The sequence below is a fragment of the Diadema setosum genome, chromosome 10 (genome assembly GCF_964275005.1).
Source record: "Diadema setosum chromosome 10, eeDiaSeto1, whole genome shotgun sequence".
NCBI classification, from domain to species: domain Eukaryota; kingdom Metazoa; phylum Echinodermata; class Echinoidea; order Diadematoida; family Diadematidae; genus Diadema; species Diadema setosum.
The window spans coordinates 11,793,973-11,821,053 of NC_092694.1; the positions used below are offsets into that span (position 1 = coordinate 11,793,973).

General features: G+C 40.6%; 1 protein-coding gene across 1 annotated transcript in view; it reads right to left on the reverse strand.

Moving 5' to 3' along the window:
- LOC140234188 (laminin subunit alpha-5-like) overlaps positions 1-27,081 on the reverse strand; it is a 128,540-nt gene that overhangs the window by 40,816 nt on the left and 60,643 nt on the right. Inside the window, exons 31-56 of the mRNA XM_072314256.1 lie at positions 26,778-26,922; positions 25,963-26,103; positions 25,308-25,457; positions 24,751-24,864; positions 24,096-24,179; positions 23,097-23,218; positions 21,793-21,901; positions 21,100-21,216; positions 20,551-20,678; positions 20,084-20,167; positions 18,954-19,162; positions 18,142-18,242; positions 17,633-17,813; positions 17,045-17,173; positions 15,743-15,894; positions 14,690-14,800; positions 13,616-13,727; positions 12,798-12,962; positions 12,153-12,340; positions 11,232-11,348; positions 9,832-9,989; positions 8,624-8,762; positions 6,190-6,280; positions 5,251-5,274; positions 2,964-3,080; positions 1,607-1,690 (exon numbers count right to left, since the gene is read on the reverse strand). Coding sequence (XP_072170357.1) covers positions 1,607-1,690; positions 2,964-3,080; positions 5,251-5,274; positions 6,190-6,280; positions 8,624-8,762; positions 9,832-9,989; positions 11,232-11,348; positions 12,153-12,340; positions 12,798-12,962; positions 13,616-13,727; positions 14,690-14,800; positions 15,743-15,894; positions 17,045-17,173; positions 17,633-17,813; positions 18,142-18,242; positions 18,954-19,162; positions 20,084-20,167; positions 20,551-20,678; positions 21,100-21,216; positions 21,793-21,901; positions 23,097-23,218; positions 24,096-24,179; positions 24,751-24,864; positions 25,308-25,457; positions 25,963-26,103; positions 26,778-26,922 — 3,272 coding nt within the window. The remainder of the gene's footprint in view (positions 1-1,606; positions 1,691-2,963; positions 3,081-5,250; positions 5,275-6,189; positions 6,281-8,623; positions 8,763-9,831; positions 9,990-11,231; positions 11,349-12,152; positions 12,341-12,797; positions 12,963-13,615; positions 13,728-14,689; positions 14,801-15,742; positions 15,895-17,044; positions 17,174-17,632; positions 17,814-18,141; positions 18,243-18,953; positions 19,163-20,083; positions 20,168-20,550; positions 20,679-21,099; positions 21,217-21,792; positions 21,902-23,096; positions 23,219-24,095; positions 24,180-24,750; positions 24,865-25,307; positions 25,458-25,962; positions 26,104-26,777; positions 26,923-27,081) is intronic.

Below are 27,081 nucleotides of genomic sequence, written 5' to 3' on the forward strand. Positions count from 1 at the left end.
CTTTTCCTTGAAGTACCACCAATAAGAACAGATCTCTGTTGTCACTTTGACTACGACTACTACAATATGTACTTTTTTCACTGCCACAGCAACAAACTTTTACTACCAGTACTACAACAAAAATGACTACTACTTACTTCCACTACTACCACTAACACTGCCACTACAATTACAAGTTAAGATTCTACTACTCTGACTTTTGTTGCCATTTTCCCAACCATGACCAGGACTGCCATTATTCAACAAACACCACCATTTTTACCCGGACACCGACACTGTACCCATACTTCTGCTAACACAACCACTTCACACTTTCTTCCATTGCTGCTGCCATTGCAACCTCTATCTACTATAACTGCTACTTCTAATATAACCACCACTGCAACCACCACTTTTACTTTTTCTACTACAACTACTTCTATTACTACTACTACCACTACTACTACCACTACTACTACCACTACTACTACTACTACTACCACTACTACTACTACCACTACTACTACTGCTACTACTACTACTACTACTACTACTACTACCACTACTACCACTACTACCACCACTACTACTACTACTACCACTACTACCACTACTACTACTACTACTACTACTACTACTACTACTACTACTACTACCACTACTACCACTACTACTACTACTACTACTACTACCACTACTACCACTACCACTACTACTACTACTACTACTATACTACCACTACTACCACTACCACTACTACTACTACTACTACTACTACCACTACTACCACTACCACTACTACTACTACTACTACTATACTACCACTACTACCACTACCACTACTACTACTACTACTACTACTACTACTACTACTACTACTACTACTACTACTACCACTACTACCACTACTACTTCTACTACCACTACTACCACTACTACTTCTACTACTACCACTACTACTACCACTACTACTACTACTATCTACTTCCACTACCTACCAGAATCACTGCTGTTATCAATACTACAACTACTACTATCACCCCCACTGCAACTGCCTCTGCTACTGCTACTACATTGGCCCAGGAGGGACCAGGAAATTAGATTTTCTCCTATTTCAGTATGGCTTTGGCTCAAACAGTGGCTAGCAAAGAACCACGTAAATCAAGCCACATGAAATCACTACTACCACTATTGCAACTACAACTCCTTTCCTCCCCTACCACAACCACTTGAACTCTAACCCATTGAGGATGGACTGATTTTGCTACAACACGCATTTCCCATAGACACCAGTCCGAGTATACTCCAGGTTGGTCCTCAACGGGTTAAGGCAATCTCCTATTTGCTCTGCGATAATGGGCAAACCTCTCCTGGGCGTTACACCATTGCGTTGCCATCAGTTTTACGAGGTGACCGACAAGTGCAACTCCATCTCACAATGACAAATGATCCCGACCGAGATTGACCCACAATATTTCGAAGCGAGGATGAAAATATTCATAGCAAAATGGACATCATGAACCAAGGGGTAAATGGCAGCTACTTACAAATAACTGGCATCTTTGAAAAAAAAAAGAAAAAGAAAAAAAGAAATATCTCTGAAGAGTCTCGTGAAAGACAAACTCACCGACATCGCAGTTCTCTCCACTGAATCCGACATGGCAGTCGGCATCGTTCGCATCACACTCGGTAACGATGTCACAACCATCACCTGCAGAAACAATGAGTATCAGATAGCATTACATTTAAGCGCATCTCTCACTGCTCTCATCTAACCCTTTCTAAGCAAGGGGCTTCTGGACAGTGTGTGCTATGCTATGAAGTTTTTTGCACCAATCAGCACTCAAAAGCACTCAAAGGCTTAACCCCATGAAGTCCTGGGGTAATCATACCATAGGAATCATCATCTCGTCTACATCTAAATTGGCAACTCTGAATATTACTTCGCATCCATATTGGGGAAAGGTCAGATAGAACTGGCTAAATTCATTATGTTTGGACAAAGTGGTGAACAAAATACAAAGTTTGCGAAATTAAAGCAGACACATTAACGTTCAACTTCTATACCAGTTGCCAATTCAAATATCATTTCTTTTAAATTGTGCAATACACGTCTTTTTCAAAGTATTTCTGCAACCAAAATAAATGACAGGATATGACCATAGTAAGGCTCAAGTACAAAAATTTTTTTTTTTCTACCTAGAGAAATTCTGGAAATGAATGCCGAAACTTCACCCGTTGAGAACAAGCTGATTTTAACATGCATTTTTCAAAGACACCTGCCCGAGTATATATGTACGTTTTACCACCAACATTCATACCACCACCACTATTATGTTCTTCATCACTACGGTAACTTCATCGTTAATGCCAACATCACTATCACCATCATCATCATCATCATTGCGTTCTCCATTACCATGGTAACTCACTGGTTACCACCAACATCACTACCACCAACATCACCATGGTAAAATGTAACTTAATGGTTACCATCAACATCACAACCACCACAGTCATCATCTTTGTGTTCTTCATCACTATGGCAATGGAATGTTTACCATCAATGTCACTACCACTATCATCATTACCATCATGTTCTTCATCACAATGGTAACTCAATGATTACCACTAACAATCACTACAACCACCACCACCATCATTACCTGTGTGTTGTCATCATCATGGTAACTTCACACAGCGCTGCACACCGACACTGGTCCGACAGTCCCTAACCAGTAAAAATCACTGCCGGACCAGTAACATTTTCAGGGCTGGACCAGCGAAAAATGGAAAAACTGGGTACCTACTGGTCCAACAGACAGGTCAGACCAGTAGAAAAATGGATTAGTGTGCAGCCCTGCTGATAGTTACAACTAACATCTCTAAAATCATTACCATCATCACGTTCTTCATCACTATGGTGATGTAGTGGTTACAACCACCACCACAACCATCAACATAATCTCAATCACCATAGTTACCTGTTGGAATGCCAGCGATGCCCCTCTCGATCTCGGCCAGTCCATCTTCACCACTGTCCAGATTTTGTCGCACCTGGTTCACGTGTGCCTCCACCTCGGTAAGCTGATCCCGGAGACCTAGGTTACGAGGTGCAAAAAGTTTGACAAAGAATAAGTATTTGCTTGACATTTTGATGATGGAGTCGACTGTACTGAACTGCAGGGGATGTTAAGACAATGCGTGCAACTGGAAAAACAATACTTACAGCATTTTTTTCCCCCCGCATGTACAAGGTACACAGGCCCTTAGGAGTTTGAAATCGACCGTAAGACTTGAACCAGTGACCTCCAAATTGAGAATCCATGGCCTAATCCACAGAGCTACGTATGTACAACAGCTTCCTGACACATTGAACGCTATTCTCATGATATTGATTCTTTATTTATATTTGTTATGAACCCTTCTTCCTTCTGGGAAAGGTTGACAACAAACTAGCTCTAAAGCAGGATTGTAACCCACAGTTTAATCTACAAAGAACCACATCTACAACACGATATTAAACACAAATGGTACTGCATGGTAATCAGTGAAAACACATACACACAAACAAACAAAATATGGATAATTATATAGTTTAGAATTTACAACACAATTTTGCCAGATTCTCTAACACTAAGTTTTCAAGACTAAATTAAAATATGGCATTCAAATGCTACATATTCACAGGAAATTTTACCCCCTTCCTCCCCCCCCCCCCCCCCCCAAAAAAAGCAAAAATCAATAGGAATATCAAACTGGGAGCAAACCAATATCATACATATGTCCAAATATAATATCTTACACGTATGTTCAAATTCATTGCAATGAAGAATGAAGTGGGACCAAACCAGTATTATATACACATATGTGTACAATGTAGTACATCTACACGAAATGATATAAATATTCAGTGCAATGAAGAATTGTGCATATTAGAAAAAAAAAGAAAGAAAAAAAAAAGTTTTGAGGTCAATGTAATTTATGGATCAGTGCAAATGGATACGCCACTCTGCAAAACCTGATGGAGGATACATCTTGGTCTGGAAATTACAAAGTCACAATTCAATATACATGCACATGCATATAAAATTTACCAAGTATCATGCAAATATATATATACAGTATATGCAATAATAATCATGCCTATACTGGCAGGAAGGCATATACATTGTGTGATATCTGAAATATTTAATCTCCCGAGGTCAGAACATTGCCTTCGAGATATTAGTACATGCAAGAGGATGAGCTGAATTAATATAATTAGTTTAATAAAGTAATAGCAATATGATAATAATAATAATAGAAAAAATAATAATAACTATAAAAATAATAATGTAATTTCTATAGGGTCATTTTCCATTTTGATTGAATGCTCAAGGTGCTTTATAAAATGACTTTACCAAGAAATGAAAAAGAAAATGCTTCATACAAGCATTTTTTGGTGGAATATATAGAACAACATCCGACCTGAAACATGCAGTGTACAATGTTCAGTCAAATCACTTTGGGCCCTATAATAGACTCTTATTCTGTGTTCGCTTGCTTGCTTTGAATGATAATAATGAGGTGCATGTGTAGCAATTAAAATAATGAGAAATGAATCTAGCCAACAAAATCATTAGTTTGTATGAAAGTTTGAACACAGCCCAGACATTTTTTGAAGCGAGGTTACACAAGTGTGCCACCTTTAAAATCATATCCATATGACTTGAACCTTGTATATAGTTTTGGGTGACAGAGTGTTATCATTCCACAGGAGACTAACAGTCATTCCATAATCCATACTGGATGTTGCTATGTTGAGTGTCATTTATGGAATGCCACCTGGAAAAAAAAAGAATCTTGACTAAGGGATAATACAAGCACCAATATTGAAAGCAAATAAAGTCTCTGGCATCTTTCGGAAAGGGACATACAAAATGTGTATGGTACCTGACAAAATATAAAAGGTTCTGCTCATGAATTATACAAACTTGCAGGAACACTGCAACTGTATACATATTATTAGTAATAGATGCATTAAACAATGTACCGCATTGAAGTGTTAATCATAAGTCCAGCTATGAAATTGCTACCATGCCCTGCAGACAGAACACCACTGAAATATTTCATTGGCGCGTGTATTCTAGATTAGAGAAGTTGAGAAGAGATCATGACATCCAAATCATAAACAGTGTCGTCATGGAAACCACATCACGGACTGGGTTAGGAAAAGAAGATGACAAAGTGTGATAAAAGATAGTCAAGGTTCGGAGGTCACCAACTTACTCATACTCTGATTAAACAGGGAAGCTGCGTGGGGGTTCACCCGGAACGGATCGAGGTAGGGCGGGGTGAGGTGGGGCAGGGCGGGAATAGGGAGGCGGAGAAGGAGCGGTTTGACATTTAAACGAAGCATTTTCAAATGTAACATGGTCTTAGCTAATCACTTTTTTTTTTTTGCTGGTTAGTGCACTGCATTACATCATTATAGCAACACACCTTAGTATTCAGTATGCATACAAGGTATAAATGTAAGCCATAAGCGGGATTGCAAATCTGCATGTCTTTAATGCCATCTACACTTTATATGTTTAGTCAGAAAGCGAAAATCACTTGGGCCATATGAACTTCGAAAAAAAACCCTCTCCTTTCTGTTGGGGGAAACTTGTGCTGAAAGCTCCAAAAACATGAGCCATGCTGGGGTGTGCTAATATATCTGTATGTACATTGTAAGAATAATCTACACAAGCTATACAAACGTATGCAACTATCTACTCAGCACTACCTACTAAAATGTACATGTTGCGGATTACAAAATCCATTGTACAGTCATGGCGCATACAACGAGCAGCACAAAGCATACACTATACATCTCTTGCAGTACATGGGCTAAGCATCTAACTAAGATAAATTCTCAAAATGCTTGAATGACATTGCATAATCTCCCTTTAGCACTGAGCTTATCAATATACATTAAAGAAAAATGCACATAGACTTGGAACTTTACCTGTTAAAAAACACAAAAACTTGAAGACTTGAAACAGCATTTTTGCTCTCAACAAGGTCTTAGTGAGATGTGTTTACAATGCTACCTCAAAAGCCAAATGGTATAAGAAACTGTGCAACTATTTTAAAAAACAAAAGGAAAAAGAAGCATATTTTTTTTGTATCTAAATCCCTAGCCGAGGATAGTGGAAATGCAAGATGTCTGTCCAGGAATCATACCTTCCACGCCATCTCCTGCATCAGCCGCCTTGCGGAGCAGCTTCCTGCTTCGTTTCTTGGACTCCTGGGGTCGGTTTCCGAAGCTGCCAGCCTGTATGGCACACACACACAAAAAAAAAAGGTGGGGGGGAAGAAGAAGAAACAGTGAAAATAAAAGGAACATTTAAAGGTCCAATTTACCTTTGGGAGCAGTGATTTAAAAAATGTTCAAGATATCACATTTGATGCATATGTGTAAGTCTGTTATATCAAAAATCATCCTACCATACAAATTTTTCGCAGTAAAGCCTAAAATATAAGGAGATATCAGTATTTTTCTCAATAATACATAACTGTAGACGATTTGGTCTGGAAACATTTCATTGTAACTATTGTTCACATTTTGCGTATTTAAAAATATGTAACATCAATTATACCAATTCAAATTTTTACAGTGGTTGTTTCTATCCCTAACTCACATTTTAGAACTATTTTAAAGCACCGATGCTGGGTTTTTGTCCCCGCCGAACGAGTTCGAACAGGGGACTATGAAACGGGCTCCGTACGTGTGTGTGTCCATCCGTGTGTCCGTCCGTGTGTCCGTGTGTGCGTCCGTGTGTGATCAAAATCTTCAATTTGCTACTTCTCTGTCATTTATGAGCCAATTTTAATTCTGTTTGCTTTATATGATAGCACTACAAGGGAGCTTTGAAACTTCTACACAGAATTTCAGTCGTGACCTTTGACCTTGACCTTTGACCTATATTGTACATTTTGCTACAAAATGCTACTCCTTCGCCATTTCTAACCCGATTTCGATTCCGTTTGCTTTATGTGATGGCACTAGGTGAGGGCTTCAAAACTTCTACACAGAATTTTGACCTTTGCCTTCTTTGACCTTTGACCTTGATTTTTGACCTATATTGTACATTTTGCTACAAAATGCTACTCCTTCGCCATTTCTAACCCGATTTTGATTCCGTTTGCTTTATGTGATGGCACTAGGTGAGGGCTTCAAAACTTCTACACAGAATTTTGACCTTTGCCTTCTTTGACCTTTGACCTTGATTTTTGACCTGTATTGTACATTGGCTACAAAATGCTACTCCTTCGCCATTTCTAACCCGATTTCGATTCCGTTTGCTTTATGTGATGGCACTAGGTGAGGGCTTCAAAACTTCTACACAGAATTTTGACCTTTGACTTCTTTGACCTTTGACCTTGATTTTTGACCTGTATTGTACATTGGCTACAAAATGCTACTCCTTCGCCATTTCTAACCCGATTTCGATTCCATTTGCTTTATGTGATGGCACTAGGTGAGGGCTTCAAAACTTGTACACAGAATTTTGACCTTTGACTTCTTTGACCTTTGACCTTGATTTTTGACCTGTATTGTACATTGGCTACAAAATGCTACTCCTTCGCCATTTCTAACCCGATTTCGATTCCGTTTGCTTTATGTGATGGCACTAGGTGAGGGCTTCAAAACTTCTACACAGAATTTTGACCTTTGACTTCTTTGACCTTTGACCTTGATTTTTGACCTGTATTGTACATTGGCTACAAAATGCTACTCCTTCGCCATTTCTAACCCGATTTCGATTCCGTTTGCTTTATGTGATGGCACTAGGTGAGGGCTTCAAAACTTCTACACAGAATTTTGACCTTTGACATCTTTGACCTTTGACCTTGATTTTTGACCTGTATTGCACATTTTGCTACAAAATGCTACTTCCGGCGGGGACATATATTACGCACTGCGTAATTTCTACTTTTCCTTGTTGTTTCATCTGCAAATAGTAAATTGAGCCTTTAAGCAGCATGTAAAACTTCAGCAATTCTTCCTGTGCCTACACAGTAATCACAACATTCACAGCACAACACTTTCTATCCCCAACTTCTAATGATGATCCCACTGAACATTTCATCTTGCCCAAGAAAAAATTCAGTAGATTTCTGTCACACACTCATGCTATGTACACTGTATTATGGATATATGATGAACTGCTTTCGCACATCTTCCTGGACTGTACTATTACTTACTTTACCATATAAATTACACTAACAATAACAATACTTTTTTTAATTTTTTATTCTTACACAGGTTCCAAGTTTGAACAGTAATTCACAAGGAGATTGTTAACCCATTGTAGTCCCATGATTAAACATTTGTTCTTGTCTTAGGGCTTCCATGGACTGCTAATGCATAGTGCAGTGCTGCTGCCTTTGTGCAACATTTTCTTCCATAAGAACCAAAAATTACTTTTACAGATTTTTCAACAACCCCGAGTACAACAGCGCTGGGGGAAAAAAAAAATAATTTGACAAAGTGGCTGATTTCTATATGGTACCCCAGGGTACCAATATTCGCATCAAATGCAACTGGTATATTAGCCAACGTTAGGTGGTCTGGGGTCAAGAGATCAAAGTGTCCAGGGGGAAAGCAACTTACTCCAGCTAGAGCCTCCTCACTGGCATTCATGGCGGCCCTGGCTGCCAGCTCCGCCTCGTCGATCGCCTGGACGATGTTGTCGTAGGCATTGACCGCCTTGAGGGCGTTCTCCGACAGGTTGCGGGTGCTGTCAAACAGCCTAGGAGCAGGGATTAGGAGATTAGAAGGGGAGACACAGCATTAATCATCTTTTCTGTTGTTGGGATGAGCCCTTTAATCCTAACTAGGCCTGGGAGGCCCTTCCTTCCCCCCCCCCCCCTAAAAAAAAAGAAGAAGAAGAAAAAAAAAAAAAAAAATATATATATATATAGATAAATAAAAATCGCACTGCCTCACAAATTTTGGCTTGATCATATTCTATGACTTTTCTCTCCGATGTTTCAAGCACATTTTGAAACCTCATTTACGTGGTCTGACCCATGGTTGTGGTGTCAGATTACAATTACCGATCAGAAATCATGTAAAATGATAAAATTTTTCATCTGCCTGCATATTAACCTATGGCAAGAAGAAACTCAATCGAAGTAATCAAGACCATTCTTTATTACTATCACAATATTATTAATGTTTATGTAATGAATGCAGTTTCTGGTTAGTAAAAAAAATGACATCCATAAATAAAAACAAGGAAATAAATTGTACACAAGAATGAAATTGCCACATTTTTCAGTTATTTCTTTATCAGAAATCAGCTTGTTACTGCATACACATAATCAAGTAATTTCCATATTTATTACTTTGCAAAGTAAATAAAACAAAGTTTGTTGTATGTATGAGTCCTATTTGTCCACTTTCAAACAACATTCAAGCCATTTTTGATATTATGCACACACAGCAGAATTTCATCTTTTTAACAAAACTGAAAAGATTACATAATGTATAATGAAACAAATAATAAAAAAAAAAAGAATGTTGAAAAAAAATCTCAATTTCATTCTGCACATGTAATTCTTTCAATATGCTTCTGTAAAAGTGGATATTTTCGCGCGACTTATTTTTCGCGCTCTGCCCGGTAAGAAGAGTTTCGCGTGTTATTAATTCTGTGGAATCAAGGTAGTAAGTACGGGAACATATGGCAAAGCAAAAATATTCGCATGCTTCTATTTTCGCACCAGTTTCTGGTTGTGCGAAATGCGCAAAAATTTCAACACCGCGAAAAATTTCCACTTTTACAGTATTTTCTGAAATATATGGGGGGCGTAACTTACTCATCAAGTTCTTTGGCTTGTTTCGTGAGATTGTTGGCATGTGCGGAGGCACTGGCCACCATATCCTCCAGGGGCGGATTCTCCTCATTGTAAGCCTCAATGACGGGGGTGAGCTTGTTGATAGCTGCCTGCAACTTGGACCCGTTGACCGAGGTGGCCTGTGTTGTGTTGCAGCAAGTCAAGATCGAAATGTAGCAAATTAAAAAGCTGCTGAAAACTGCCTCTTATCCCAATAGTGGTCAGCCAGTGATCTTTTATTGAATTATTTCTTTATACAAGAAAATGTGTAACATACAAAACCAAGTCAATTATCCATTTATTGCAGGTATGCATCAACAATTGAAAATCACAATGTTAAGAACATAAGCTGTAAGAACATTCTGCTAGGATTGAAATCTCTGGCCCTTTTGACTCCAAGTCATCATTTCCTTGGATATGTTGACATTCGAAATCAGATGATTATTACTACACCTGTTCTATTTGAATGAAGTACAGTTGTTTGTCTGATTCATTTTCCATCTGAGAAGATGGCTGGATAGCCCATATTCAGCTACGTTAAGCTGGTCTTCCATGGGGTCCAGTTGGGTGTGAGGTGGGACCACGTCACCGGGTTAAACACCCTGCTCTTTGCGATGAATGAATGAAGCGGGATCTTTTACGTGCATGAGTTGTTACTCTCTCTTACACGGGACCTCCATTTTATGTCCTATCCGAGGGACAAAGTTGTAAGCACTGATGTCATTTTGTTTTTAGACAGGACCAGTCATGACAGTGTCATCTGCTTATTTGATACTGTATACGCCATGTATTTAGCGAGTCGAAATTTTCGTGAATCAAGACTACGCATGTGAGTGGTTAAATTCGCGATTGTGGCGTACTGTACTAAATGGAGAAATGTATGTGTGGGTGTCACATTCATATTGGAATCAGAGTCATTATTTTTATGTGTCTTTAATTTCGCAAATAGCACCTGACTCGCGAAATTTGCGAAAATAAAAACCTCACAAAATATTAGATGTATACAGTAATTTAACAACTAGATTCTGACACTGCACTGTCACTGACATAAAGCAAATAATGAAATGGGGGAAATCACACAACCCTGGGGTTGACGTTGAGGTGATTTGATTGCACTTACATGTATGTAACCCACTGCAGCATTCTGACACTGCACTGTCACTGACATAAAGCAAATAATGAAATGGGGGAAATCACACAACCCTGGGGTTGACGTTGAGGTGATTTGATTTACATGTATGTAACCCACTGCAGCCTGACAATAACAAAGCTGTGTAAAATCAGAGCAGGTTTGGGTGATACACTGAGTTTCAACAGCTTGTCAATAAGAATAGAGCAAGGAAATGAAGAGAAGAGTGGGATGTGAATGTAGTGTAGCTTACATCAACAGCTTGGTTGGCATCGTCCAGGAATTCACTAGCCTTCTGAAGTAGGTAGGTTGCGTTGGCATTCTCTTCCCGGGCCATGGCGTGCTTAGCGTTCACCTCTTCTAGGACATCCTGTGGTGGTGGTGGGGGGGGGGGGGGGAGGGGGGGAGGGGGGAGGAGGGGGGGAGGGGGGAGTACATCATGGTGGGAAGAGGCATTAAAACAATAAATCACGACTGATGTCAAAACCAAAAGTTTGTGCTGTGAACCGAGTTGACGTAATTACTCCCTTTGCCACTGCTAAAATGAGGATCGTACGAAAAATGCCCAAATTATACCTCTCATTTGAGTTCAGTACCACAATCCTTGCGAACTAGCAGCATGAGACATCATCATTACTATCATGTATTAACAGACCTCCCAACCTTTATGACTGAAAAATAGGGATGATTTAGCTCAAAAGTAGGAAAGAAAGAGCAGTTCCGATAGGAGTGTGTAGTAAAACTATTTAGCAAAATAGGAAATTCCTGTTGAAAGAGCTGGGAATGCTCAAAATTCAGTATGGTTGGGAGGTTGATAATGTGTACACAAATGATGTTACAGGATTACATGGAAAGAGCAGTTGGTGGTATCTTTGAGAATCTGCTCAACTCTGGGTTAAAAAAAGAAAATGGACGAGGTAGCTAAGTCGTAGCTAATAAAATGGAGCTGATCTGAAGCTCCATCATCTTTGAACATGAAGTTTTTTTTTCCCTCCACTAATACAGAGCCTGGGAGGTTATCCTTATCTACATGAAAAGTGTCTCGGCTGTACGCCATAAACTGTGTGGTGCAGAGCTCAACTCCTCCAAACAATACCTCCCTCCAAACAATAATCTAAACGCAAATGGGGTAAGTGAGCAGTGTCACCCCAACAGCGGATCTCTCTCGACCTACCTCATAGGCCAGATCTTCGTGCTTGGCGAGGATTGCGTCGACGCTGCCGCTCACGTTGGTGGCCCGCTCGCAGAGGTCGGACAGTTCGTTCAGCTTGTCGATGAAGTCCTCCACGTCGCCGGACACCTCTCCCGCCCGTTGGGACACGGCCTGGGACGAGTTCTGGAGGGTCAGAATCCGGTCCAGCACTGCCTCAACGACAAAAAAAAAAAAAAGGAAAGGAAGGAATGTCTTTGATGAATGAACAGTATCCTTCCTGGCCTTAAGTGCTTAAAACTTGACTCACAGTCTAGCCCAAACCAATCTGGCCAGTTGAGTAAGAATCATACCAATCACCCTAGCATTCACCCAATTTGCCAGTTTAAGACAGAAACACAAACTGTCTTTATCTTCTAAAATGTGTATTTTTTTTTTTTTTTTTTGGTGGCATGAAACTTTCGTGAATTGTCACTGGCATACAATGCACTGTGTAGACTAACTCTTTCATGTGTATTTTACTTTCGCAGCTCTTGGCTCCTCACAAAATTTGCGAAAGTTTCATGCACACAAAAATGTCTGGCTTAACAGTACTTTTGATATTAACTGGTATCTGTGACGACCAAAATCTGCATTCATTTTCGGATAAACAGATTTTCCATTACTCACGTTCGCGGGCAAGGCGTAGTTCTTCGCTGGCCGCATCCTGGTCGGGACCGAAGTCGCGGCCGCGCAGCTCCGTGAGGATGGCCTGGGCCTGGGCCACGATGCCCGCCAGATCGGCAGAGTCGTTGAAGGTTCCCATCCCAGCATTCTGCAGGGCCTCCACAACACCTGAGGATGTTCGGGGGAAAATGCCAACACATTATTAGCATGCACATGGGTGAGACATCCAAAACTTCGGGCTCCTCCAGAGGTTAAAACTTTGATCTCTATTTTTCATGGAGAATGACACCACCTAACATGTGAAGACTCATCAATCTTCCCCATCAAAATATAACATGATTAGGATGTGAATTTAAATCTTCATTAAAGGACACTTCCGGATGATTTTGTAGACTTTTAAATTTGAATATCTATAAATTGGTTGTAATGGGTACAGAGTTTCAAAATTTGTAGTGAAAGGGATGAGGAATAAAAAATGTTTTTAAAATTTATAACAAATCACAATGACCAAGGATGATGACGTGGTAGCCTCACCATAGGAATGCATGAGTGGGGGCTTACAGAAGCGGAACAGCCAAAAGAAAGCGCTCTTAATAAAAGGTGGGATTGCTTTAATTTGTTTTACTGGTTTACTCAGCCATTTCAAAACCGATTTTCGTCAAGTAAACTTTGTAATTCCTCTTAGAATTGTATGCTTTTCAACATTCATGAAGTGGTTTCCAAGTATCTCCGAAAAAGTTAAGAGCTGAATCCCCATCTCAACCACATCGTCACCAATCTCAAATGAGAGAACTCGGGGAGAGTTTCGATCAAATCCTCACCTCTGATGAAGTCCAGGGTCCCATTGAAGTCTGCCTCAACCTGCTTCGCTCTCACCAGGAGGTCGTTGCCGTTGTTCTCCGTGCTCTCGCCGTTGCTCCTGCTTCTGTTCGCCTGCAGCAGGAGAGTAAGGAACACAACATCAAATAAAACCAGACTCCGCTAAGGGCACATTTCATGAAGTCTTTTGGTCGGATATTTTTCTGACAAGCTGTTACAAGCTACTGAAATCCTTGCATGTGATTGGCTGAGAGCAAATTTGTCAGACAACTTTGTCTCACAAAATGCTTCATGAAATGTCCCCAAGAGTTTTTCCAGAGAGCTACACTTGACTACCATTCACAGCATTCTTTCTTCTTCTCTTTTTTCAAAGACCTTAAGAAACTTTCAAGTGAAACTTGTGGTGCCATCTCTTTGGAGGATTAAACATTAATTTTGCTCCTCACATTAGTATCAAACCCGTTGGAGACAGGCTGATTTTGCTACAACATGCATTTCCCCCAGACAACTGCCCGAGAATAGTAGTATATATGTACACAAGACTAGTCATCAATAGGTTAAAGGACAAAGAGCGAAGGTATCGAGCATAATCAAACATTTACAGTTTCAAACGTCAATCATCGTCCACATTCTTTAATTACATAAGGAGATTATAGTATCTATCTACAATGTACATTGTACGCTTTTATCTTGTCATTATTCTTGCAGAGGGAACAGGTGAAGGAAATTGCAAATTTCATATTGGGGCCCATAGTGAAAAATCATGACACTGGGGAAAAGTTTGCGACACCATGGTAAAGCTGCTGAGCAACTGCGCCACAAGCATTCAACAAACACAGGTGGAAGTACTCTTAACACAACTACATGTAACAGTGCAAACCCATCCTCAATTAAAAACCTCTCATCCACTCGGCTGAACAGTTTGGAGTTGTGATTCAGTGATGAGGAAAGTAAGTATGGATACTACACACAGTTTAAAAATTCAGTGAGCATTAGAAAAGAGGGGGGGGGGGGGAATAGCAAAACAAAGAATGACGTAAGGTTTGACCGTTTGCAAGGCCAGAGGTTGTACTCACAGCCTGTTCGACCCTTCCCATCTCGTTTGAAAGATCCTGATTCTGGGCGGTCAGGTTGCCAAGAGAAGCAGTGACGCGGGCGTTGTTGTCTTGCATCGAGTCGAGAGGAGGCTGTTGACAAAAACACACATGAAAAAAACTAATCACAAGATCAAGCCTTTTGTTTGAAACATTTTATAGACTAACTGCATCTATCCATCAAGCGCAAAAACAACTGCAATGTACCAAGGAGTCTTCAGACAAAACAAAAAATAAAATCAAAAAGAAATCATCACCACACATAATCATCCTACAACAACATGACGTTACTATCGTCAAATCGTGCCCACTTAGAGATCACTTATCATATCACCACTGTTAACAAACTGGGAGAGCACTCAAGCAGTTACTTGCCACTTACAACAGTTGTCATGCACCAACAGAACACCCGTCAGCACCGACATAACATCTGTCATACACCGACAAAACATTCTTGGATCAGCACCGAATGACTACAGCTGTTCACGCCATGTTTGCCAACTCCAACTCTCATGTCCCGAATAGACACTTTTATTCCACCCCACCCTGGTTTCACCAAGGAGGTTGTTTCACACTGCTGTTCTCCATCACAGCGGTCAAAGATACAAAAAAGGCTACTGACCACTTCAAAAGGTGAATACGCCCCAAACAAAAGAAACCCCTCAAATTCTCTCCATTTAACGCCATCCATACATTTTGTGGACTCAACTCATGAATACATTTCCTAGAATACATGTTGTACATTCACCTGAACTTTACTTTAATCTTATATCGTTAACTACAATATCATCATCACCTATAATGCGCTCAATAAGTGCATGTTTCAGAGCACTGCACAGTTCAAAATATTTTTTCTCAAACTTGAAATATCCCGAGAAAAATTCCATTCTAATTAGAGGACAGAATTCACTGATTTGAGTGGAGTACACGCATGCAGTGCATCAAATGTTGTATTGTGCTAGGCATGTGCGACGCAAGCATTTTTGCTCACATGAAAACAATTTGGCGACTTTCTGCACATCCAACACCACTAACCTGAAGTGCCATGATGGATTCGTTGAGGGCATTCAGACGTCGCAGGGCCTCCTGTCCGACAGCGATGTCGGTCATGTTCTTTGCCGCCTTGTTGAGGTCGTTGCTCATCCTCTCCACGTCGTCCAGGAGAAGGTGGACACACTCATCACACGCTGATGACGAAATGACCAACAAAGAGAGCAGAATTAACCCTTTGAGGACGGACTGATTTTGCTACAACACGCATTTCCTATAGACACTTGCCCGCGGATACTCTGAACTCGTCCTCAACGGGTTCATACTGTACGAGCTGAAATTTTTGCGTACAGATATTTTCGCGAATTGCTACTTGGATGACATTTTTGCGTGTTGTTAATTTCGCCGTTGCAAGGGTCTAAACTGAACTTACTTATTTGTGCGTTGTTATTTTCACGTGTTGTTATTTTCGCGGTTCAAAGGCGATTTGCGAAATTCGCGAAAATAAAACCACCGCGAAAATTTCAGCTCTTACAGTATGGCTACAGGACAGTACCTTTTGACTTTTTTCACCTACACAACATCGTAAATGACACCAATAATTTCACGAAAGTATTAATTTGCTGAGTTCTTGTAAATATTGTAGCATTATCAGCTGGAAAAAAAAAAATTCAAGGACCTGTTGCATGAAAGTTAAGATCAAAGATACGCCGAAAAATAAAAATTATGTCTTTGAATACTAAATTCTGATTGGCTGATACCTGACTTATGTCTGATTGTATCCTATTTTGCAGTAGGGCACAGATTATATTTCCATAAGAAATTGTAAAGAAACATTATTCATTGTGTTTTACATTCATCATCAAAACTAAATAAGAGAGAAAGAGACCCATTTGGATCTCTTGTCAGTTTGGGTAAAACAACAACAACAACAAAAGTCTATCTGACAGAGCTTCAGCCAACACATAACACACTTTCTTCGATGATCCTCCTCAGCTTCAACATATCCACAATATCAAAACTTGAGCTCTACAAAAAGCAAAACCACACCGAAAATCAGATTGGCTATGTGTGTGGTCACTATGAAAAGAGGAGGAGGAGGAGAAGAAGGAAGGAGGAGGAGAGAGAGGAGAAAGAAGAGGAGGAGGAGAAAGAGGAAGAGGGGGAAGAGAATGAGAGGAGGAAGAGGAAGAAGAGGAGGAGGAGGAGGAAGAGGAGGAGGAGGAGGAGGAAAGAGGAGGAGGAGGAGGAGGAAAGAGTAGGAGGAGGAGGAGGAGGAGGAGGAGGAGGTGGTGGAACGGAAGGAAGGGGGAGGAGAATGAGGAGGGGGCTAGTAACCAAACTTACGCTCGCATCCACGTTCTGTCAGGATGTAGCGGGGCTCACACTCGTCGCAGTTCTCGCCCATGGCTCCCGGCGGGCACAGACACTCCCCGGTGTTCGGGTCGCATCGCAGCTTGGGGTCGCAGTTACATGCTGGATGGGGCACATAAAAATGAAAGGTCACATTTCTTGTCTCATTTGATGCGTATCTATGACTGTCTTTCATTTTATTTCCCTGGCACATCATTCTCATTTATCATCACATATAAGTGGTCACACTCTTCCCACATATGACAGAATGAGCAAAGTATGACATACACTGTAGTCACATGTACACTGTACCCTTACACACTTAAAGACAAAAATAATTTAACAGATCCTACACTGTGGTGCTTCTATAACATTTTAAGAAGTAAAAAAAAAAACACACATACCAAAGAAACAAAAACTTGGTTTTTTTTTTCTCTTTACGCCCTTCCCAGGTAAAACAGTGTTTGTACGAAACTGAAACTACATTCACCGCCTGGGAAAAGTCATTCATCTGCACAACACACTTACTGACATGCCCACGAGCACATAATTGTCACGTTTGAGCCACGAATCCAAACTTACAGTAGCAGCCGTTGGGTCCGTAGTTCCAGTAACCATGGAGACAGGCGTCACATCTGGCTCCGCCTACACCGGGCATGCAAGCACACTGGCCGGTGAGCAGGTCACACTGGCTACTCTCAGAAGCCACTGCGCAGTCGCAGGCCGTGCATCCCTGGCAGCTGTCAAAGTTCCAGTAACCGAACTGGGGGAAAAGAAACCCCGAAACGAGAGTAAGACGGGAACAAACGCAATCGACACGTACGCTGTACAGACATGGATTACAAGCACATATTTTTATGCAACTATTAAGTTGAAACGTTGTTTTCCTTCAAAGATCAGATGACAAAAGGCATCATGTTAGCATGTGAGGTGAGGAAATTTAGACAAAATAGTACCTCTTTGAACGAAAAACTGTGATAGTAACATAAAAAAAATATTCATGCAGTCATTGTACATTAATAGAAATATACAAGAATACTTATTATATGCCTACAAATATCTGTATGGTCTCAAGTCTGCTTCAAACTTACCGCGCAGCGATTACAATCGTAGCCATCAACATTGGCCTTGCAGTTGCAAATTCCGTTCAGGTTGTTGCACGACTCGCTGCCGCATCTGTCACAGGTACATTCTGCCAAAATAGTACAATATTTATTTTTAAAAAAGCATAGAGATAATTCCACAGATATTTCATTTTTTTCTGAAGAGTACACATTCCTTCAACTCGTTTACTGACGTACAAGTCAAGGGTAATATTCTCCCTGTCTTCTGCATTTAGGCAAGTGCTCCCTAACATTACACAAGAAATGTGAAGAAACATGGAATTCTAAAAGCATCTGGACAGCTGGTCTGAATATCCTCAAACTTCCCTCATGGGCTTCACTACTTTATCTGTATTCATTGACTCCACATACATATTTGGGGCAAATTCCCTCTTATCCTTTCACATCTTTGGGGGATCTTGTAAGAAAAACTATCATCTTGCCATCATTAAATCCGAACATCAGAAACCAACTGGACATCTAAGATTAGATGTAATTGGTTGAAATCATTAAATCTACACAAAATCAGAAAGAAAAAAGAGAATAAGAGAAACCTTCAACATAGTGCCGCCCATATGTGAAAGGTTCATAAACATCCATCAATTTCAGAGGCTACTGAAAATTCTTCAACTGGCACAGTTACATATGAACAGCAAAGAGCTACATTGAGTATTTGTTTGTTTTTTTTCATCTTTATTTCTTTTTTTTTTACACTAGCTCATGATGAGATACAAAAGTGACATGTTAATGTGTGTGCAGTAAATGACAAACAAGGAAAGAGTAATGCAAAGAGGAGAGACCTTCACAGTCCTGGATAAGAGCGTTGCCATGGTACCAGTCGGCACACTGCTGGCAGTTGTCCCCCTTGGTCTCCACCCGACAGCTGAGGCACGCCCCGCTGCGCAGGTCACACTCCGGCAGCCCCGTGTTGGGGTCCGTGTTGCCGCTGCAGTTGCACCGCTCGCAGGGCACGCCAGCGGCGGGGTCCCCATAGTAGCCCTCAACGCACCTGTTTTGAGGGAGAAGGGAGGGGGAAAGGGGGGTGGGGGTTGGTGTCAGACAAAGGAGAGGAGGTTCACTTGATGTTATGTCATAAGGGTACATGAGGAAAAAGTGCTGAGGCATAGAGAACATGGCTCTGGGCTCTAAAGCTATGGGTCCTAGGTTCAAATACCACCTGGCAAACAAATCCTTGAACACTCTGGCTGTCTTGACCTGGGAACATATATGTACATGGGTGCCCAGCACAGCTGGGGACAGTTCTGACTGTAGCATCTACAGGAAGGTTAGTGCTTATACTAAATAGGCTAATCACATTATGCAGAAATTATGACATGTCATTATTACCTTTACAACCTCAAAAAGACACTGGCTGGAAAAAAAAATCCCCTAACAGCACCTGAACTTTTCAGAGACTTCATATCTTCTCTGCTCTCTACCAAGTATAATATATTGTGCTCCCTTTTTGTTGCTGTTCTTCAAACACCATATTATCTTCCAACGGAGAAACCACTTTGGAGAGTCCAGCGTTCCATGACAACGGTAGGAATGAGGTCATAACCTTCTGGCGGTTCCTCTAGTTTCACCTTCACCTCTTGGCCTCATCCCCATTAATCACTTTTTGTTTTTACAAGGAGCACTGACTAGGTGTCATTCATTTACACATCACATTGAGCAAGCTTTAAGGAAGAGAATGATTAACAATCAGGCAAACTAAGAAGCATGATCAAAGCTTTTAAAATACCTTGAACTGCAGTTTGCCAGAATGGACTAAAAATTCCCTGATCTGCTTTCAGCAAAGCTAGGTGCTTTGACCAAAAGAGATGCTTCACCACCGTTACTCTTGGTGATACGTTATGAATGCAACAACTTTGACGTAGGGCACTGCACATGGGAAAGATCAAAAGTGACAAACTGGTTTTCTTCTTACTGGTCGCAGTAACGTCCAGTGTGGCCAGGCAGACAGATGCAATACTGCTCGCCTTCAGGGGAGAAGGTGCACGTTGTGGCAAAGCTGGACAGAGAAAAATAAATATGTGGTATAATGACAATGTTTGTTAGCACTCGTCTGTCTTAGTACAACAATTCACAGCAGCCCCTAAAAAAAAAAGTAAACAAATACAAAATGGCACTCCTCAGCCACGGCTCCACATTCACACTTGCCTGCTTTCCCAGGGCAAGTAAAATTTTATGTCAGGCAAGTGAGGATAAAAAGAAATGATAAAAGTTACTTGGCCAATTGGGCAATTTTCCTCAAACTTTCAGTGATATGTTCACTAACACTGCTGCATTCCCTCATGCCAGAAGTAGGATATGAAGGTTAACTTGTCCTATAAATCAATTTCTGACAATGACAAATTCAGGACAGAGAGATAGGCTTGGACTTTCATCACTCACTTCAGGTTCTCAAGCGGTTGTGGACAGGAACAGATGTTGCAGGCATCCTGGGCACCAGAGGTGGCGTCGCCATAGTAACCAACCTTGCACCGTTCACACTGGTCACCCACGGTGTTGTGCTGACAGTTCTGTATTTCAGGAGATTGAACAGTACGGCGCGATGAACATTCAAGTTTTGTAACATCCATTTACTCAAGTATTGGGTAAGAAGTGGATTAGCGGTACGCGGCGGATCAGGTAAAGACACGATCATATGCAATACATTGCAGGAAATGCAGTAAAGGTTGTATTGGACACAACTTACTGATGCGAATGAAACAATTAACTATGTGTTAAGTATGGAAAAAAAAAGAAATTGGAAAGAAGATTATGAATCAAAACAACTAAAAAGACTTCATCTTACATTGTACCCTGTATGAGAAATTAAGGGAATTTTCTATGACTCCTCAGAGGAAGGTATCCAGTGTTTTGCAAAGATATGAAGATTAGGTGATAGATGGAAGAAATGGTAAAGGGTCAAGACATGCCAGGGTTTGTTTGGACACTCACCAAGCATCGGCCAGTCTTGGAGTCACAGGTGGTGGCGTGGCCATTGCAGTTACACGGCACGCACTGACCGAGGTACTGTCCACTGCCTGGGAGCCTGTAGTGACCCTCCGCACATTTCTGTCGGAACAAGAGGAGAGTGTTACAAAGTGGTCACTTTGGCACCTACAAACCAGATTCTTCTGTGACAGCATTTTCACAAGAAAATACAGGATTTCTGTATTATACAAACTTTCCTTGTTATGCAACAAGTGAGGTAACTATGGAAAGGTTTCGTTTTGCTCTATCTGATAAATGACTAACTTAAATTGTTGAAAAATGGCATTAAACTTGTTTTGTGATCGAAATTAAAATATCACAGTGAGTAGATATAACACTTACAGATCGTCCAACTCAAAAGAACATTGACATAACATACAAACAGGCTGCCGATGGTGACAACGTGAAGGTAAATTTACAGAGAATTAAACAAACTTCTTGACTGTGCAGCGTTCACTTTGACTTTGAGAATGCCTGTACAAAGTAACTACAACTGAGGCTAAAAAGTACTTTGCTCATGGTAAAAAGACAAAAAACAATTTTTTCTACAAGTAGAGATTTTTAAGCATTCACTGTTTAAAATGAATACAGGGCCCATGAAAATAACAAGTTAAGCCCCTTGTGGAAGATGGTTTAAGAATCTGGTGCTGTACAAACCTCGCAGGACAGACCAGCGTATTGCGGGGGGCAGTTGCACTGCTCGACCTCGCTGGCGATGGGGCCATCTCCGTTTCGGCTGGTCACATCCATGGAGACGCCAATCAGACTGCAAAGAAAAGAAGGGATGAGCTCTTTAAGTGTTTGCTTCTTGCATGATACAGTTGTGTCCCTACTAAGGGGAACATACGAGGAAAGATGCTTGTGGACCTGTTTGAATCTTTGAGATTGATTGACATTGGTGGTTACAGAACTATTGGACTGTTCCATTTATTTTCATTTCATTTATCAATTTTTTCAAACTATTTATCTAGTGTTTTTTTTTATTCAATTTGTGCTGTAATTTCCAGCAAAAATCATACACAATCACAAACATATCATGATAACATGAACCAAAAATATTTGAAATATTTACATCTGTATGTGAATTGTTTAATGTGCTAAAGGGAACAAAATTCAAACTAAGTCATATGGGATTAATTAAAATTTTCTTAAAGGGAAGGTAAACCCAAAGAGCAATGTGGATTGAATGAAAGCAGCAACATCAGTAGAACACATCAGTGAAAGTTTGAAGAAAATTGGACAATCGATGCAAAAGTTATGAATTTTTAAAGTTTTGGTGTTGGAACTGCTGGATGAGGAGACTACTAGAGGTTATGACGTATGAGAGGACAACAATATAAAGGCTATATAAAGAAATTTTCACAAAAATTCATTTTTCATGAAAACCACAAATTCCATCAACTTGATGCTGACATATGTTAAGGGTAGCAATTATTCCCCCTGCTTTCTGAAAGCGGTTAGGCAAGTGCCTTTTCATGATGCTAGAAAAATGAATTTTTGTAGATTTTCCTTTATATTTTCTTCATATTGCTGTCCACTCATACGTCATAACCTCTAGTAGTCTCCTCATCCAGCGGTTCAAACACCAAAACTTTAAAAATTCATAACTTTTGCATCGATTGTCCGATTTTCCTCAAACTTTCACTGATGTGCTTTACTAATGTTGTTGCTTTCACTCAATCCACATTGCTCTTTGGGTTTACCTTCCCTTTAAACAATGGGTAATTTGTACAACTACAAACTCAACCCTCTTTAGTACTCCCGTAGTAAGAATTTATTTTCTTACAAATGGGATGTACATGCGGCACTGCCGTATGCTTTTTTTTCCGTTTCTATTTTTGTCTAGTGGTCTCTAAACCATGTTTCTTGAGCTTTGCAGTATAATTTGTTGGACACTTGGACAGAGAGAGAGAGAGAGAGACAGAGAGATGGCGAGGAAAGAGGCAGAGGGACGTTCTTACTCGGTGGTGAGGATTCGGTCAAAGTATTGGGCTCTGATCTGGAGTGAAGAGATATCGGCGAGCACCATCATGAAGTCTTCTCGGGTGACGGGACTGCCGCTGATGCTGTACTGGAAGTTGTTCTGTGGCATCGTGAAACGAGGAGTCAAATTTGAGAGAAAGTTGTTACAAGAACTAGGGAGGTGACCACGATAGATGAGCATCATGATAGCAATGAATGCAGTGATGGTGAAGGAGGTGATGATGATGGTGGAGGAGGTGATGATGATAGCGGTGGTGGTGATGATGAAGATAGTGGTGATGATGGTGATGATGGTGATGAAGAGGGGGAGGGGGAGGAGGAGGGAGGAGGAGGAGGATTACCAGTTGGTAATTTCTGTAATGATGATGGTAGTGATGACGATGAGCTGAGATGATGATGATGGTGGTGGAAGTGGTGGTAGTCATGGTGATGAAAATGACAATCACAATTATTACAATGACAGTGGTGATGATGACGGTAATGATGACAAGAGAGATTATTATGCTCATAACCATAATGATAACACTGGGAGCGTTGGTGGCAGTTATGATGATTACAGAAATGTTAATGTTGATGATGGTAATTCTATCATTGAAATTAGCAACAGTACTGATAACAAATACAATAACAGTTGTTAGAGCATTTTATGCAGCCTCGCATCCTGACTCCGAGCTATTAAAGCAAAACTTTCATAAAACGTTCTACCACAGCATTACCATCAGATGTGGGGCGTGTTACACCAGTCTTTTGTCCTCTGCTTTTAAAGATGCCACAAATATCTTGATCTCTCCTGAGAATACCAGCTATGGCTATTTGTACTCTAATCATCACAACAGATATCCTCAACAGCTCATATCATAACTTCCAACCCAATTCATTCCTCTTCATCATCATCACCTTTATAGTTACATCATGATGGATTTCTTTTCAAAAGGTGAAGCAAATGGAAAAGAGAACGGAGTCGATTCTGACATTACCTCTCTCAGGTCGACAGAAACGGACATGTCGCGGCCTGGATCTGGCTTTTCGATGTGGATGTACCTGACTGTGATGTTATTTCCCTGGAAACATCAAAGTCAAGGAAAGAATCACATTTTTATAATCATTTATATTTGTTTTCAAAAAGAACAGAAAATGAACAAAAATCTAATCTAATGATGCACATTCAGACAAATACTTCCATTATAATCTATGCATAACGGTAAGATATATAATGAAAGTTGCAGAGAGAACAAAAATCCTTCCATCATTATTTTACAAACATTTGTAGTTATTCTAAAGTTCTTTTCTTATTCAAATTTCAGTTGAAATGTAACCACAGACATGTGTCTCTCATGCAGATATATTGCAACCTCACTGCAGTTTCCTCTCTGTCCTCCTCCAACCCCAAAACTAAACAAACATACAAATATAAACTGTTTATCCAGCTCAAGATTCACTCTTCCAACTCATCTATTATCCCTTTCACGTCATTACCAACAGCTCTACATCATTCCTTCCCTCACTGATCATTTTTTTCCTCCCGGGCTCTGAAGTTTGCTCTTCAGCTTTTCATATTGCAACACAACACGACATCTTTAATGTCAGCACGAGAAGATATGCTGGGTTTAAATAGAGAGAGATTGTACTCACAGTGATGATGACGTCCGGACGATTGATTTGATTCGTCAAGCCCAGGCCGTCTCCCCTGGTCGGCATGGGGTTGTTGCGGATGGTGTACTCCAGCTTGCCTCCGTACGATGTCAGCTGCAAGTGGACAGGAATTTCAATAATTAAGTGGATGCTTCTTCTTCTTCTGCTAGAGACGAACAGGAAGTCTGCTATATGTTCATTGATGTAAGTTTTATACTTTAAAAGGAATACCTTACTGTGAGACCATGTATTTCGTGTGCATGAAACTGTCATGAGGAGCAAAGATTCATGAAAGTATAATGGTTTAGTCTGCACAATGCAATGAATGCCGGCAGCAATTTGCATAACTTTCGTTCCCTGAATATGGCCATTGACTTCAATTTGCAAAATTTTAAGGCTGTGAATGTTTCTGATTTTACAGTATACTGTGAGACACTTGCTGAAGACTGTACAATTTTCATTTACCACTAAAAAATGTCATTTTCAGTGGTAACAACAGCACAAAGAACGGTGAAAAAAAGCCTGTTCTGAAGAGCCTGTTCTGATTGTCAAGATACCTTAGATCCTGTGAACTTCTCTGGGGCCTGCCAGTAGATGGCGACCTGTGGGTCGTCGCCGGTGCCGTCAACGTAAGCGCTGGCAATGTTGGACCCATACTGGACCTGGGCTTGGGAGTTGGTCAGTGACCATCCCTCCACCATTCCAATCTGATCATCAAAGAGGGAAAGAAAGGGGGGGGGGGGGCAAGAAATTATTGTATCATCACATTTTGTCTTGAGACTTTGTATAAAATCTGCCAAACAACAACACATCAATTGTGCATGAGAATGGCATTATATGTGATCCTGTGTCATTTTCAAAGATTACTTTTTTGCCATTTTTTTTTTCTTTTTCTTTTTTTTTTTTTTTTGAATATGCATCACAAACCCTTATCTATATAATCATAGGGAAGAGGGAATTCAGGATGAGGCCAAGTTTACGGGAGAAGAGATGACTGTGTTGTGTTCTCCAGTACAGATGACTCCTGTTATAATAAAGTCCTCGGGATTGGGAATTTTGATTCGTTATATCAAAAGTTCATAATAATAAATCAGCAAAGTACATGTGCATAAAGATGAATAGATGATAATTTTAGGACCTGAAATTTTACTTAATTGTAACTAGAATTTCGTTATTTGTAACAGTGTTTGTTAGAACGGGAGTGCACTGTACCTTGCTGCGCTGGACAGTGTAGGAGCTGCAGTCGGAGCTGACGCCGAAGCAGAAGCAGGAGAGGCAGCCACCGGGGTTGGCGTCGGCCAGGAAATAGGTTCCGAGGGCGCACTGGTCGCACCGCTCACCCACCACGTTTTCCTGCAAAGTCACACAGGAGAGAGCAAATCATTGAGACTATTTATATTCAGTTTGAACAAAAACCCAAAAATAAATAAATGAAAAAAAAAATCCCCCGAACGAGATCTGAGCATTGAACACTTCTCTCTCTTACCATTGAAAATAGACAAAGAAAAAGTTGAAGACGTGCCCAAGTCATTGTCTCACTATGACTAACAGAGGATATTACTCTAAAAGTTTCATGAGGAGATTCACAAGGAGCTGCCCTAACTTGTTAACTAGAATATCATAGCAAGATTTGATTGTAGTGAAGCGCCAAGGGTTTCAAACTGCAGGCGCCATGCGAATACAACTTCTAGTCAGCTAGTTAGCAAGACATCCCTGCACATACTGTACACACCGAATATTTCGTGAGGTTTTTATTTTCGCGACTTTTGCGAGTCAGGTGCTATTCGCGAAATTAAGGACACGCGAAAATATTGACTCTGATCCCGATGTGGATGTGACGTACGCGTGTACATTTCTCCGTTCAGTACAAGACTCCACGATCACGAATTTATTCACTCGCGAAATCGTCGGGAATTCCAGATTCGCGAAAATTTAGACTCACGAAATATATGGCGTATACAGTATACATGTAAGAGAACATGATATCGAGACACAGATGTGTTATTGTATGCACAAACCAACCGCACCTTGCAAAGACATTCTGCTGTCACTTGGTCGCAGACTGTGTCGATCGTGCCGTTTGTGTCACAGTTGCACGGTTTGCAGAAGGGGTAGCCATGGTAACCTAGCTCGCATCGCTCGCATTGACGACCTCCGATGTTTGGAGCACAGCTGCAGGATGGTTGAAAAAAAGAACAAAAAATGAAATTATTTATACATAAGGATTGAGAGAATGGAGCAATATCAGTGAAAGTTTGAGGAAAATAGGACAATCCGTTCAAAAGTCATGATTTTTTTAAGTATCTGCGCAGTCACTGCTTGATGAGAAGA